Here is a 15,781-nt window from a genome sequence, read left to right as displayed (position 1 = left end):
AAGTATCGGAAAACTTTTATCTCGTTATGTTTGTCGATTAATGCTAATTATTTGTAAACAATGACACTGGGTGCTTTACTCACGATAGTTTCCACACCTAATACCGTTATTTATAATTTGTCCTACAAGCTGGTCGAAATAGAGTACATCCCTGTGACAGTAAGTACTCAAATTATTTGACCTGTTTGTATTTTTTGATTCTGTGCTTATTCTTCTATAAAGGCCGCACTTCAGCACCAAATCATAAACAATTGCTTTTTCCGCCTAGGCTGAGATTGTATAGAATCTCACAGTTGTCTTTTTAATTGCTTCACATGCTTCATGCCACATTAAAAGGACGCTATAATATGGTGATCACCATATATGTGTTTGATTTATTATTTAGTATTTCGTATACAGATTTAAACATAAAATTCTCATACAGAATGTTAACTCTTTTAGAAGTTTTATTACTTTAAGACAAGAATGAGAAAATAAATATTGACATTTTGCAAACGTTGTACAATACAGTATTAATAAATATACATTTGAAATTATTTTTAATTATTTGTTGTATTTTAGGAATTGGTTATTACAAAAGAACCGGGTGAAAAATTGGGTATGCACATTAAAGGTGGACTTAGAGGACAAAAGGGTAACCCCCTGGATCATACAGACGAGGGAGTTTTTATATCTAAGATTAATTCCGGTGGTGCAGCTAAAAGAGACGGAAGACTGAAGGTAATATTCGCAATAGTCACTATTTCTGTTAGTAGCAAATGCTTCACGAAAGAAAATTTTTGCGTATCTTTGATTGTAGGTGGGCATGAGACTACTCGAAGTGAATGGTACATCGTTACTAGGCGCGACTCACCAAGAAGCAGTAAATATACTTCGGTGTTCGGGAAATACAATTACGTTAGTAGTTTGCAAAGGTTATGATAAAAATGAAGTCGAGCCTATATTGCCACTATCCGATGGTAGAGAATCTAAAGAGTCTAGAACGTCTAAAGAATTAAAGGATCCTGCAACAGATGGCACTAAGTCTCTGTCACAGAGTGTGTCCAGTTTGGATCGCGACGATGAAGAAGCTGCAACTCTCAGACAAGAACAAGAAATGAAAGCTGAACTTGTTGCATGGGAACAAGAAGAACGGGAACGTGCTTTGATCGAGCATAGAGAAAAATCGACTCCCGAAAAAGTAAGGTTTACGATCATATATTCATTTCCCTTGTCTATCGTTACGAATACAGTGAAAGCATATTACGGGTTAATATGAAATATTCTGTTATCGTATAGGTATTGGATGTAGTTAGAGCAGCTGAATCCTTAGTAAGCAAATCCAATAGTCCTGTTGACATGGTGCCACCAAAATCGCCAGGTGGTACAAAAGATCTCAAAACAACTACTATTGTGATGAGCAAACACACTTTAGCACCTCAAAATACAAATGTAAGTACTTTTATGATTTTTATAATTGATTTTGAACTGGAAATTATTTGCACGTTTGTAAATGTATCAACTAATTTGCAAGTAGTAATTGATTTTACTAACTGGATTTTGTTTATGCCAATACTATAATTGAACTATAAAATTCATATAATATAAAACAAAATTTTTTAAGAATTAAATAATTCTTCAATTTTACTTATCTTACCTTAAAACCCTTGGTTGTATTGTTAGTAATTTTTTATGGATAATTTATAAATCATTACTATTCATGCATTTATAAATGCTTGATTCCTTTCTCTTTGTTATAATTTAATTTTATAGCACTGTTATTGTTTTATTCTTCGTAATTATGCTATACATTTCATTTATGGAACACTTAGCGTATAAATTATTTTTAATTTAACGTTGTTACCTTTTTCTTTTGAGTTTTATTTACTAGGAGTGCACGATTTTTGCATGTTTTATTATTAGTTAAAAATCATACATTTATCTCCTCATACGTACGAATCTGCGTGTGGGTATGCATGTGTGTATGCGTGTGTTCATTTGCGGATACATACATGTATAATTTATTAACAAAAATATTACACTCTTTATTAATGGCATTGGAACAAAAGGAGGGACACACTTGAATATTATAGTCTATGAATGACGAATGTATAGAAAAATGATAGTTCTTGATTAGTTTGAAAATAGAAAAATTATTATGGTACAATGTGATGTCACTAAAAAGAACGTAACTCTTCCCTATTATTAACGATTGACATATTACAAATTTTATCCTATACAAATGGATTGTAAATTATGCATTTGTGTACATCCTTATACGTGTGCATACGCATGAGAAGTAGATTTCATTAAAATGTATTTTAGTTCCCTTCGTTAAAGTTATTATGAAAATGAACATCGGAATATAATAACAAAGTTCTTAATTTTCGTGAAAATACCTTTTTAATTTATCATTTATCACATTTTCGATAATATCGTATTACGCTTAACATAAATTTAGACAAATATTCAAATTCTTTACAGCTACAACGTTTTTATTATTTGTCTTTGCTACACATCCATCACGAATCTCACAACTTAATTATTAATACATGACGCATGAAATGTACATTTGTCAGTGTTCTTAGCGTCGCATGCTCTCCTGAGCAGCAAAACAAGAGATATTTCACATGTTTACAGACAGTGGAAGGTGATAGTGCTACTTTGGCTGCCCTCTAACAGGAGTGAGTCGTTCGATCCTCTACTCATTTTCCCTGTGTCTACGTCCATACCTCTGAATCCGCGGGACTGTGCCATAATAAATTATTCTAAGGAATTCATGTCGTTAACTCACATAATCACTGTTTATTGCGTTTCATCAATGGGTATCATTGTTATATGCAATTACTATCGTTACTCCGTTTGTTACTGATACTGCCATTATAATGTTAAGTGTATTATTGCAAACACGCTGACTGGCTGAGTTGATTTTGTGATTGGTTTCTTGCTTTGGTCCAGTTGGGGGTCAAGATTTTAATCGTCACAAAAGTGTGTTATATCTTCCTTAACTACAGACTCTCGTGTACATATTCATTGCACCTTCGTTCGTAAATATCGGTTAAAAGAAGAAAATGAAAAGATATTTCTGTGATAGATAGACAGAAGACATAGACGAGAACTTCCCATGTATTTAACAGATATTTTTTAGCGATATATTTGTACATTGATTCTTAGACTTGTTTGCAATCTATTTTAAAATGTTACAAAAAATGTTGAATGGGTGACTGCTGTAATTGATTGATTGAGCTTAAAAAATTGCGCGAACTTCTCTTGGGTACTATACCAGAAATTACTGAAAGTAAGAAAGGATAACTACGGTGGCAGTAGATATATTTGTCCGTCTTTGATGCGAATAACAAGTTAAAGTATATTATTATACATACTTGTGACGAGACTCGTATATTAATATACTTCAAACTTTCATTCTATACAAAAAACAGGTATTTCCGTTTGTTAATGTTTTTCTTTGTGATACACGACTCGGTAGTTTGTTTTTTTCTTTTTAGAAACAATTTAATGTCGAATTTAGAAGTATTACCACTTATGACATTTTCAATATACTATTTTTAACTATTTTGTTTGTATAGTATTCTCTGATATAGGAAAATATAAATCTATTTTAATATTATTAGTACAATTGTTTTGACATGATATGTAGCGAATAACGATGGATATATCTTTTTTATCGTTAAGAAAATTTCGTGCAATTCACGTGAAGAAAGATAGAATATTTTACTATTTACATTTAAACCTATAGGTACTTTTCTATGTTTTATTCGCTTAATTACTTAACACAAAAGAGAATAATCGAAGCGTGTATCACTAATTGAGGAAACATACCCAATACTAATTATTTAACGTATTAAATGATGTACAGTTTAAAGTAAAGGAGAAAGAAAAAATGTCCTGAGACATCAAATATTATTTGATAAGGTATTTATGCGTCTAGCATTTTTTCTCAGTTACAAATGCTGGCACTATTGGATCATTACTGCTACAGTAAATTCATATCATTATTGATATATAAATCAATGTACTGTATTCTACAAATTTTCTATAAATGTTATATGTTGATATAAATCTAATGGACCAGATGTTTATATATTATTACAAAGTATAAACGTAAGATAGTATTTATCTAACTATAAAATAAAATGATGTTAATGTTGAAGTTCCAGTTGACCGACATAATAATTAAATACGACGTGCAGTGCTTTATTCGGATATATCGATGTGCCAAGTTCTTCTGAAAGTAGTTATATTTATCCCAGTGATACTATAAACTGTGAGAGAATCAATTTTTCCATGTTCATATTTAGCGACACAGAAACTACAGTTCCTGTTAATGAATTACAATCTGGGATAAAAATGAACTAATTACGATATTTCAGAATTTCTTGCGATACATTGATATGTATAAAAAGATGATGGATAGGGTACAAATGTGAAATAACTTTATAAAATCGATTTTAGTATGTTTAAAATCATTGGAAGGGTACACGAATAAAATCGTGTGCAAAGCTGGATGAATTGTTGCAATAATAGTACAATTGATATAATATTGAATGTATAGATGGTAAAAAAAGAAGATTGGATAAATAAGTTCAAAACTGATTCCTTTTTAATTCTGATATAGATTTTGTATGAGATGTAGTACTGAAAAAATAAATCCGTTTTTAAAGTATAATTACAAGTTGTATACAGATCAGTCTTTGAGACTTAAAGAACAAGGAAGATATATATTCTTGTTTAAGATTGTAGAAATTAGAAGTGTTGGTTTTTAGCTTTAGCGTTGATTTTTATACGGTATTTATATAGTTTATAACTATAGTTTTACATATTTATTGTACCCTAGTATATACGTATAATAGAGACTTGCATTAATTTCACTAATACAATTCTTCGTGTTATTTACTTAGTCGCTAAGGAAAGAGAGAAGTGGAACATCAATGGATAATTATTGGTCAACAAAGTCTCCAGTCTCTACTCTTACTCCATCGACGAATTTTAATCGTACTGCTATTGCCCAAACCTTGCCATCTCCAAAGAAAAAACATTCTATACCGAAGCGTAGTATAACCTTCGCCAATCTTCCTCCAATTTCTAAAGAAGAATCAATCGACTATATCTCTCCGACCGCTATCAAAGGAGAACGTTCTCTGTCTCCGCATGACAAATGTACATCCGATCCCCAAATTATTTCTTACAAGAAAGTCTACCATAGTCCTACCCAAACTGCTCACTGCCATTTTAAACTTCCTCCAACACCTTTAACTTCTCCTACATCCCCGGGGCATTTTGGCACTTCAGCTTCTTTTAACAAGCGACAGACAGCACGCTCTGTTGACGGTCATATTCAGGTTGAGGTGGGTTTACAATGCTTGTTTAAATGCACTACTCTTTTTTTTTTGTATATATATATTCTTTACTGAGAATGTTGGTACGTTTGAACTGTAGAATTCTATTGCATTCGAATATAACTCACATTCGTTAGATTATTTTGTATTACTTGAATACAAATTGGGAAATGTCCTTAGATTATTAGTATGTAACAGTCTCAATGGTTTGCATATCGGGTAGAACGCTAACAATTACTTCTGTGTTTATACTAGGGATGATGGTAAATTATAATTGATGAATTTTCCGCATGAATTTCTGTTTCGAAGTGGTTGCATTACATAGAGTATCTTATAGAATATTGTTACTAATATAATTTTTCAAAATACAGCTGTCACCAACACCATCTCCGACACCACCTCTAGTAAAGATGTCAGTTAGCGACAAAAAGAAATTATTTGAAAGTGCCATGGAGGAACATCTAAAGCCTTCCCCTAAGCCAGGTTGATAAGAATTAAAGCAATTAATTGAACGGATTCTGGGTAATGTACGCGTTACTTATACATTTCTGTTGTTTCTTTCAGAGAAAGTATTCAGTTTTTTAAGCCAGGACGAAGTTGAGAAAATGAAACAAGAAGAAGGTAGACTATTTATTAATATTTTCTTGATGTCTTCCGATGTATCAATAATCGATACAATTATAATTTATTATTATGTATTCTTAGAAAAAAAAATTGCCACATTGACACGAGATGAATTAAAATCGTGGGCTCAACTTGACGAAAACGAAGGTTTAGAAGATATGGAGGAAACTCTAGAAGATCAGGATAATCGACGGCCTAAGTAAGCTAAGTTGTACTCATTCTACGCATTTGAAAGTGTGGTGATTAAAATCTTATTACCTTTTTATTTCTTTCTTTGTCTCCATCTCTCATGTCTGTATACCATCCAATGATAGAAAACGGTGGCAATACAAAGTCTCATTTTCTGAATTAGTAATAGAATACTATTTTGATCATTTTCAATTAGTTATAAATTTTGTATGCAATAATATAATTGTTTGAAATTTGATCGTATTGAAAGTTAATACGCTTTAACTCGAGTATGCATTACACGATCTTTTAAAGATTTGTAATAGTGAGGCACTAGATCTCCTCGATAGATCTCAATTACTTATCGTAAAACTAAAAGAAGAGAATTAAATTAATTTACTTTAGCGTATTCGCATACATGAGTATTATAGCATTTCTTTACTTAATGCACGTTTTTGGTTTAAACATGTTTCTGTACATAGAAATATATAGAACATTGTAATTATAGAAGTTATGCCTTTCAGTTGTAAGATATTAGATATAGCCCTTTTTATTATACTATATAAGTATTGTACGAGGCAGCTATCTTTTAATTGAAAAATATTTATATTCATCTTATTATCGACTATTAACCGATGGTTAGCAAAATAATATAACAAATATTTTTTTTCTAGTTGATTTATAGTCGAGAAAGTCATATGGTATCGATTAGTACATAGATGTTTCCTTAAAATATAATACAAAATGACTGAATATTATGTAAATATCAGTATTTTTATAGCTACGACAAATTCTGACATGTGTATATCTCGTAACAGGTGCTTCCCGTTTTGACTACTATTTTATTACATTATGCATGCTTCTTAGAACCAGCGTACAAATAATTTTGTTATGTGTTAGCGACTGCTTTTTATAGAATAACGTATATTTGTACATAGGCTTAGGAATTCACATTCACATACCTTCACGTACCTTGCAGTTAAGGTTGTGGTTATGCTTGCATAGGTATTTAATGCACAATAAAATTACGTTATTCGTTCGATAAGACGAGGTGATAAGTTGACGAAAACTATGTGTATTCAAGTATAATGTTTGAAATTACAAACGTATGCTTCAGCACAATGTTCATCGCACGCACTGCAAGCAAGCGCACTTGAAAGATTCTAGAGAATAGTTATTATTTATTTAATACTAACATTCGTCTGTGGTTTTATTTATAGAAAGCTGACATCCACGTTCAAAGAATATCGTGGACATAATTATTTTTTAGAATCTCTTAGCACCGATCCCTGTTATTATTCATAGATTTAGTTGTTGTGTAACGTAGTTTACTTTTGTATTTTTATCGTTTGTATATAAGTCATGTAATATCCCTTTTGCCTTTGTACTGAACGTTGCTTTTGTACCTCTTTTTTTTAACAAATAAATATAAAAATTTTGGCACATGTATATGATTTGTCAGTGTGCATGCTCGTTACCTTGCAGTAGCCGACTGAGCTCGCGAAGTTCGATCCTCCTTCTGCAGAACCTTCCAAGCAGTGTAAGGACAGCAAAAGCAGAACGCCGTTTGAAGGAGAGATTGGTACAGGAGGTATTGATTTTATTGAATCTTTTTAATCATTGCAATTAATTTTATATTTATATCGATCACGTACTCTAAATCAATCCGGAAAAAATTAGGCAAATTTAAGTATCATAATATTTGTTATCAAGTCCGAAAGAGATGAGGAATATAAATTTTTGTTGAAATGTTAATAATCGATTGAAATGATTCAATGCGAATATAAGAAATAAAGAAGATTGTTTTGATTTAAATTATTAAATGAAATTTTGATGCAAACTTCAATTTTTATCAAATATTTCTCTTCGTTCATAGGGTATAATTTCGGATGAAGATGAAGAAAGTCATCTGAGTCCTGCCGAGCAGAGAGTACTAAGAGCTGAAAAGCGTGCAGCATGGAGACAGGCACGTTTGAAATCTCTGGAACAGGTAAAAGATTATTAGTTTTTCTAATTTGATGCATGTTTCTATTAAAATCGACTATTTAAATAATATTTACACGTTCACATTTAGGATGCTCTCCAAGCGCAAATAGTAATAAAAAAAATGAGCGAAATGATGGACAGTACGAATAAAGCGGATGCGATACAGGACTCTGTAGATACCGTCACTCTTTCTCCTGAATCGGATAAAGCAGCTGATGTAAGCATTCAAAGAATATGCTTGCATCGACCATACCAGTATCAGTAACTATGTGATCTAACGATGTCTCTGAAACAAATTAACCAATTTCATCATTTTTTATCACATCAATTTAACTTCATTGGTTACTAATTACTACTCTGCTCGTCTATGGTTCTAACTTCTAGCGTTTGTGTATTACAATGTTTTGTAACTACAACGGTGCCTTATTTGTCTTACTATCATAGTTCACTACGTTACGGCCGTCTAGTGCAGATTTTCCCAAACTTGCTGTACGCAGCAAGGTGGGTCCCCCTAAAGAGATACGCGAATCCGAAAAAGTAGTGGACGAGAAGGTCACTCGACGTACCGAGGAATATGTGGATGAGGTGACGGGTGAACGTCGTGTACGAACTGTCGAATACGTCGAGAAGCTCATTGAGCGACAGGTACTATAAATTCTAGAATTTGCACAGAATATAAGCACCGAAAATTCTTTGATCACGTCACGTCACGTCACGTCACGTCACGGATTACGAACGGTCTCAGTGCAAGCCATAAAATACTTCTTAGATGGTAGATATTTCCAAAGTATTGTACTGGCACTTCAAAAATATTTAACCGACATTTCACTGATATTAGAAGATTTTTATTTAGAATTAGTTTTTATAGCTACATTCGTTTAGAAAATTTTTTATACAATGCACATATAATTAAACTTCTGACATTTCAAAATTTTGCTACAAGGAACGATATAATAAAAATTATATAAATCACCTGGGCCAGTAACAAATAATATAACGTAAACGCTGATGATTTTTTGAAATAGTCAAAAAAGAAATGAAACGTCAAATTTTATAATACAGGTTTAGCGAACCTTTCAGACTCACGTGTACCATTCTAATCCATTGATATATATATATATGTATATGTGTGTGTGTGTGTGTGTATCTCTAGTCTGCGAAGGACAAGTTGAACAAAATTATTACGGGTGTTTATGCATGCTACTGCTACAAATGTTTTGTTTCAATGCACAAACTGTGATAGAGACATTAGTTCAATAGTTATATTTGTTGTTCCAAGAATCCAACACTGACCATGGAAGTGCAACCTGCACCACCTTGAGCAATTGATTTCATTTCCACTGATCACTAACAAACTCTTCTCACGCTATTGGTAATGCTACTACTGTTTTTTCTTATCTAATAGTTTCTTAAGCATGTACAAGTATATTTTCTGTGAATGATACTTTAGCATAGTTTTACTGTTGGTAACGGTATATATTAAATATTAAAATAACGCTATCGTAAACTTTGTTAATGTAAACTACGCCATTTAAAATGTGCCATATCGATGCAAAAATTTCTCCATTTTAGCATTCTTTTACACGTGTAATGTATACATTTGTACAACTAGGTTGAAACTCTAAGAGAAAAGATTATTTCACTGGAATTAAGTAACGCAGAGGACGAAATAGAGAGTATTACTGGCACGGGAGCAAGCGATGCGGAAAGCGAAAGCGAAGAAATTGCTGGACAGTCTTCTGTTGCGAGTACTCCTCAAGAGAAAACCGAAACAATCATCACATCGAATGCGACTGAGGATGCAGCGCCTAAAATCAGTGTAAACGCAGTCGTTGCCTCAAAGAAAAAGAAACGGAAACGTTCGAAAAAAGGTCGTCATTGACGTAAGATAAAAATATCGGTGCAAATAAAATAAAAAACAGAAAGACACGTACAAGGAACTTAGTGAATATTTCGTTGTGACAATGTGTTCCAATAATGCAAATTTTGTGTTAAATCAATTTACATTGCATACTACATACTTGAAATCCCTGTGTTGTTGGTGCATGTAGTATTACGAATCACTCATTGCGCATTGCTTTTTTCAAGCATACACATACATATATACATAAGATGCAATTTTACATTCACGATTTAATGTAATTCATAGGTGCAGTCAAAACTATATTTAATTTTCACACAAGCCGTGCTATATTTTTGGTATTAACATATTTTAAATAATACATTTTTTTTTATTAGCATTAGTATGTCATACTTTCACTCGAGTGGTGCAGCATAATAATTGATAAACGATTTCCATATTTCATGTTTTGTAGAATTTGTATTTTGTATTATCTTTTTCATAAACTTTAACAGCTTAGCCTGAATAAAAATATATTTTATCGTTGGAATTATTTAAAGTAATTATGTAGAACGAAATTTTCGAAAAAGTTAATTTGTAATGTCGCAATAGTAGCCGATATGATTTAACGTTTTTACATTAATCTATGTAAAATGATAAACATTCCTTGTTACAACTTTTATCGTATTATTTGAGTACAGCGCATTAACCGCGTTCATTTTAAGAAACATTTTTTTTATTTTTGAATCGGTATTAAATACTATTCTTATATTTAAAAAAAATATAAGCAATTTAGGTAAAATACAGAAAATAATATTTTGGTTACTGCATAGGAATAACGTGCAAGCGGAAAGTTTTTATTAAATTATGATATAATATTTTATTGGTTTCAAGTGTACGTAAAATATGTTATATTTAGCTAACATTAAAATGAAAGTAATGTAAAACACATCTAGTTATCGTGGTATGTAAAGTATTTTATTTATTTTTCCTTAGAAGTAAGTAAATTAATATATATGTCATATAAAGTTATCGTAATCCACATTGGAATTTATTTTAAACTTATGTGTATTATCCTGATTATCGAATATAATTATTTTATAATGATATTCACATTTAGAAACAAATTTATTCCATATTATTATTCAATTTCTCGTCAAAGTTGCCGCAAAGTTAACGAATAGGGGTATTAAATTTTCAAATTGTTTTAAATATAATACTAATGAATTTGTTTTCTAAATTTATTTGATTTAATTTATTTATGCTGATGTTTGTTATATTTTATAACTGATGAAATTTTATTTTACAATACAGGAATGTAAGAATAACGTGTGTATTATTGTATACAACAATTACGATTATAATTAGTATTATGAAACATGTATTCAATATATACTAACAAAAAAAAACTGGGCAATCTGTAAAAGAAATGTAAAAATACTTAATAATTCGAATATGTAGAATTTATATTTTAATTTTGTTAAAATATAATTTCGTATTTAAATTTTGCATTATAGATATATAACCGATTATTACATGGACAAATATCAATTGATAGTACTCGTATTTTCATGCAAACTAGTTCGAAATTGCAATATATAAAGCAAAATGAAGGAAAATGGAAGATAATATTATTGTTTATATCTTAGATGTAACTTATTCAATTTCTACATACTGGCAGTAATAAGAAAAAAAAAATGCTTTTAAACATAAAAGTGCCGTTTTACATGTATCATGTAAATTGTTTTAGTAAAGCGGACGATATTATTAATATTAAGATGCATTGAAATTATACATGCAAAATGATATAGTAAATATTGATTGTATCAAGTACACCATTAACTGTGGTGTAAAGTGTGATTAAGGTAGCGGGACCAATCGATTGCATTAGTAGTAAGATTACACGAATGAAAAACAAACTAATTTTTTTCTGATAAATTGTATATCTTTTGTCAGCATTACAGTGACAATAATAAATTCAATAACGTCATTATTTATCAGAATATTAACAAAAAATATAAAGTGCCAATCTTAACTGAAATAATTTACAAATCAAGTCATTTTTAATAAACGAGTAATGAAACATCTAAAAAAAATACTTTTGTATGTACAGAAAAAGTAACATAACCAATAAATATGATTCCGAAACAGTGATAGTGTTCAATATTATAAAATATGTTAATATTTACTTTAAAATAATTTATATATAAGTGCAAATATACATCTTTATACTTGCTCTATTAATTACATGATGGTAAATAAAATGTGGTAAAGTACTCGTAAGAAATTAATAAACTCTTTTTTTTTTTTTAATTATTATTATTAAATTTATAATAACTTTATCTTTTTGGTGCAATAATACCTTCTAGTTGTGTCTGAAAAAAAAATTAATTTTTACAGAATTATCTCTTAATTATTTATGCACACTAAGTATTTACCTTTAACTGTTGATTTGTTTTTCTAAGAAATTGAATTTCTTCCATATGTTTCTTCTCCTCAGCTTCTCTTAATTCAGCTGCTCTTTTTTGCGCCTGTTCAAATTTCTGCTTCAATTCGGCAACAGTCTTCTCTAGGTCACTTTTTTGCAACTGCAGCTCATCCGCGGTAGCAATTAAATCCTCTTTTCCTTGTTCGGCCTACAAGAAATCTTCAGAAATACTAAACCTATTTTTAATACTCTCTGTATATCGAAGAATGTATACGTACTTGTAGAGCTTTGCGCATACCGAAAGCAATACTACTTTGATACAAAATCTGATATGCGGATAATGTCATTTTGAGTTCATCTCGAACTCTAAGCAAAAGTAAACCACGTTCAGAGCAATTTACAGTTACCTGACGTATTATTTCATCTAGAAAATTATATTGTCCGATTTATTTATGTATTATATTATATTTATATTGTTTGAAATTTTACCAAAACATTGCGTGTAAAGTTCCCTGCGTACTGGACAAATACCAGTTTCTCTTGCTTGCCGTTGTTGTAGTCTCATATCAAGTTGCTCTTGCAAATTAATAACATCGAGCCTTGTTGCTGGCGTACTCGACACCTGTATGCATCATACAGATCAAAGTAGTTAATAATATTAGACGAAAAGAATATCGTAATATATATACTTGTTGAATCCATGTTTGACCATCTTCTTCCCATTGTTTTGGAGGCAAAATCCTATTCAGAATATCGGCAGTCTCGCGTCGCATATCAACCGTAAGAGGAGTCGTTTGAACTTTACAAACTGTTGCACCAATTTTTGGTGCTGTCTCTTTACGTATCTGTTTTGGCAGCAAAATACAGAATTAAAATTATGACCGTTCGTCTCTTTATTCTTACTTTACACTATGTTTTTTTAATTATGTAATTCTGTTACAATTCATAGATAACCGGCACATGGTTAGCTATAAAAATTGAACCTTTTCTGGCCGAATAGTATCCAAAATCGGGTTGTCATATTTGACCAAAGTATCCATAGTGGGAATAGTACGATCCTGTATTGCTGTTGCCATTATTATATTGCGTTACGTACACTTATGAAATAACAAATATATTTCAATTTACTGTTCAGTAACTAATTTATTACTTATTGAAATGTTACTTGCACATTTGTAGGTGTTTAGTTTGTTTCTCAGCACGAAAGAGTAGATATCAAATTGTTAGCAATTGTCATAGCGATATCGACGTATCGTGCGTTACCAAGTAGCAGTATAATAATTAGAACGCCTAACAGTTACGAAATAACGACATGGTTATCATATCATACCATAGAATTCCTGACTCGTTTTAAAGGATCTCTATTATTAGTCAAGTAATTAAATAATGAAAATTTATTATAACAAACATAGTAAAATTATACAAATTTTTAATTTAATAAATTTCTTATAAATATTCCGTGTAAAATAATTATAAAAAATAGTACAATTTTAGTCAGATTAATCTTAAATCGTTTAATACGTTATTACAATATTTTTCTTAACGTATTTCCGCATTTTGGTTAGTTTGGAAGTAACACAATTTATATAAACTTGTTAAACTATTCTTAATACGTGTTAAAGTTCAGAGTGATTTTGCGTAATTTTTGCTTCAAGATGCATATGAAGCTTTTCTATTGTTCTAGCATGCTTTTTTATATGTTGTTGCATAGTAAAGTTTTCTATGTCATATGGCTTCCCCTGACGTGCAGCTTCTAAAGCAGCTTCTGTATGCAGATGGCGTAACTTGAGTAACCTTCCTTCGTAATGTAAAAGTTCCTCCTAGATGGTACAATATATATCGATGAATTATCAGACAAAAATATAGTTCATGCTGCAGTTTTTCTATGTACAAATAAGGGTTATATAAGATATATTATTTTATACATTATTACCTTTAAAGAAGCTCGTTCTTCCGGCGAGAACGAACCTTCCAAGACAATTCGCCACAACCCTTGCACTTTCGGTTCTACAAATTCTTTATGATTCGGACCTGTAGCGGTTAATCTGTCCAAACGATCGTAACCATTTCTGAGTTCCAAGTGCTTTTCTCTAAAATGATACATTTATAATTTGTTAAAGTTTACCATGAACGAGCATGGGCGCACGAGAATCTGTGAATTAAGACAAATTATACGTGTGCTATGCTTCCATATAGGTTATTTATCCTCGATTAATAGAATACTGCGTTACATTATGATATTTGCAAAAACTGTGACGATCGTCGCATGTGTACGTATAAACATACCGAAGTAAAGTTGCCTTTCCTAAATAATCTAACTTCTGTCCAGGAATATTATTAGAAATTTCTTCTTTATCTTCTATTACATTCCAGCTTTCCGGCTTCTGATACAAACTATCTGAACAACATATTAAACGTGAAATTTATATTAAGATACTTTGTTATGTTTGTTAATGTATTGTTTATTTTACCCACTTTCATGTGTTTCTTTATCCCCAACTTCTACATCTTTCAAAAGATTCATATATTCGTCTACTTTATCCTGATGATGTTGAAACTCTTCCTTCAACGTTTCCAATTCTTCGTCTATCGAACAGAAATGAGAAATATGTAAATTGATATTTGTTTTCATAGATTAACAAGTTAAGATTACATAAGATATATACTTACGTGTAAAGCCAGCATATTCGGCTTTAGCCCATAATTTGTTCAACCTTTTATCTTTAAACACATCTTTAGCAACATAGTTACTTCCGTCGTTTAATGCTTTATGTTGCTTTAGTAATTTTGGATCTTCGGTATCATTAAAATGTTCCAACAATCCATATGTGCTCATAATTCCTTGACATAAATACAAAATTTTAGAATGGACAAGTATTATTAATAATACTAATAAGTATTTCGCTATCAATATTAAATTACCAATGAGTTTTTTCCGCAGACGTGCTTCTTCCTCGCCATTTGGATCATTTCCATCGGATTTAAAATGCTTATACGCAATTTCTTCTTTATCGTGAATCTTCAAATCGCTAAATATCGATTGCAGTTTCGTATCGGTCAAACGCTATTAAAAAGTTGCATCTTAATTACTTTCTTTGGGCACACACATATACATCAGCGTACTTTTATAATGCAACAATAATACTCACGTTTTTTGCTTTAACCCAAAGTACATTCAGCTTTGCCATACGAAACGGTTTGTCTAATTCACGAAGAGAAGTTGGAAATTGCAAAGGATTTTCATATTTCGGTTTATTTGCTTCGGCGGAATATTTATTAGCAGTTGCCCCTGTATAAAATAATAAAATGCATAAATTTACCGCTAAACAAATGCGAACAAAAGACGCCATTATTTAAGGTGGTTCTTTCCCAACTAAATTAATCAAAACAAAACTCAAA

General features: G+C 30.9%; 3 protein-coding genes across 14 annotated transcripts in view; 1 reads left to right on the top strand and 2 right to left on the bottom strand.

Annotated features, from left to right (window-relative positions):
• LOC128877189 (protein lap4) overlaps window positions 1–10,905 on the top strand; it is a 30,850-nt gene extending 19,945 nt beyond the window's left edge. For 3 of the 8 annotated variants that reach the window (XM_054124286.1, XM_054124290.1, XM_054124289.1), the window contains 13 exons: window positions 130–159; window positions 562–720; window positions 800–1,180; window positions 1,279–1,431; window positions 4,899–5,345; window positions 5,708–5,819; window positions 5,901–5,957; window positions 6,042–6,159; window positions 7,614–7,719; window positions 8,005–8,118; window positions 8,203–8,331; window positions 8,559–8,759; window positions 9,727–10,905. In XM_054124286.1, coding sequence (XP_053980261.1) covers window positions 130–159; window positions 562–720; window positions 800–1,180; window positions 1,279–1,431; window positions 4,899–5,345; window positions 5,708–5,819; window positions 5,901–5,957; window positions 6,042–6,159; window positions 7,614–7,719; window positions 8,005–8,118; window positions 8,203–8,331; window positions 8,559–8,759; window positions 9,727–9,996 — 2,277 coding nt within the window. In that variant the 3' untranslated portion in view covers window positions 9,997–10,905. Of the gene's footprint in view, window positions 1–129; window positions 160–561; window positions 721–799; window positions 1,181–1,278; window positions 1,432–2,619; window positions 3,463–4,898; window positions 5,346–5,707; window positions 5,820–5,900; window positions 5,958–6,041; window positions 6,160–7,613; window positions 7,720–8,004; window positions 8,119–8,202; window positions 8,332–8,558; window positions 8,760–9,393; window positions 9,487–9,726 lie in introns of those variants that run through there. The other 5 variants (XR_008457203.1, XM_054124288.1, XM_054124287.1 and 2 more) reach the window with 5 other exon arrangements.
• LOC128877194 (axonemal dynein light intermediate polypeptide 1) lies at window positions 7,728–13,630 on the bottom strand. Of its 5 annotated transcripts, XR_008457206.1 has the most exons (9): window positions 13,548–13,630; window positions 13,366–13,448; window positions 13,072–13,227; window positions 12,872–13,004; window positions 12,661–12,806; window positions 12,393–12,590; window positions 12,317–12,329; window positions 8,189–8,400; window positions 7,728–8,109 (listed from the first exon to the last, which is right to left on the bottom strand). XR_008457206.1 is itself a non-coding variant. In XM_054124307.1 (6 exons), the coding sequence occupies exons 1-6, from the start codon at window positions 13,456–13,458 to the stop codon at window positions 8,389–8,391; spliced, it is 738 nt and encodes a 245-aa protein (XP_053980282.1). In that variant the 5' UTR covers window positions 13,459–13,630; the 3' UTR covers window positions 8,263–8,388. The 5 variants fall into 5 exon arrangements, 2 of the variants coding, with proteins under 2 accessions (XP_053980282.1, XP_053980281.1); XR_008457205.1 differs by having other exon boundaries at window positions 13,366–13,630; XR_008457207.1 differs by lacking the exon at window positions 13,548–13,630 and having other exon boundaries at window positions 13,072–13,437.
• Window positions 13,631–13,760: 130 nt separating this feature from the next.
• LOC128877193 (alpha-2-macroglobulin receptor-associated protein) lies at window positions 13,761–15,762 on the bottom strand. Its single transcript, XM_054124304.1, has 7 exons — window positions 15,532–15,762; window positions 15,305–15,446; window positions 15,053–15,223; window positions 14,858–14,968; window positions 14,669–14,780; window positions 14,316–14,472; window positions 13,761–14,202 (listed from the first exon to the last, which is right to left on the bottom strand). The coding sequence occupies exons 1-7, from the start codon at window positions 15,730–15,732 to the stop codon at window positions 13,999–14,001; spliced, it is 1,098 nt and encodes a 365-aa protein (XP_053980279.1). The 5' UTR covers window positions 15,733–15,762; the 3' UTR covers window positions 13,761–13,998.
• Between the last annotated feature and the right edge of the window lie 19 nt (window positions 15,763–15,781).

The sequence above is a fragment of the Hylaeus volcanicus genome, chromosome 5, assembly GCF_026283585.1.
Source record: "Hylaeus volcanicus isolate JK05 chromosome 5, UHH_iyHylVolc1.0_haploid, whole genome shotgun sequence".
Classification (NCBI taxonomy): Eukaryota; Metazoa; Arthropoda; class Insecta; order Hymenoptera; family Colletidae; genus Hylaeus; species Hylaeus volcanicus.
Note: the sequence above shows the minus strand (reverse complement) of the source record. Positions and strands in the feature narration are given on the sequence as shown.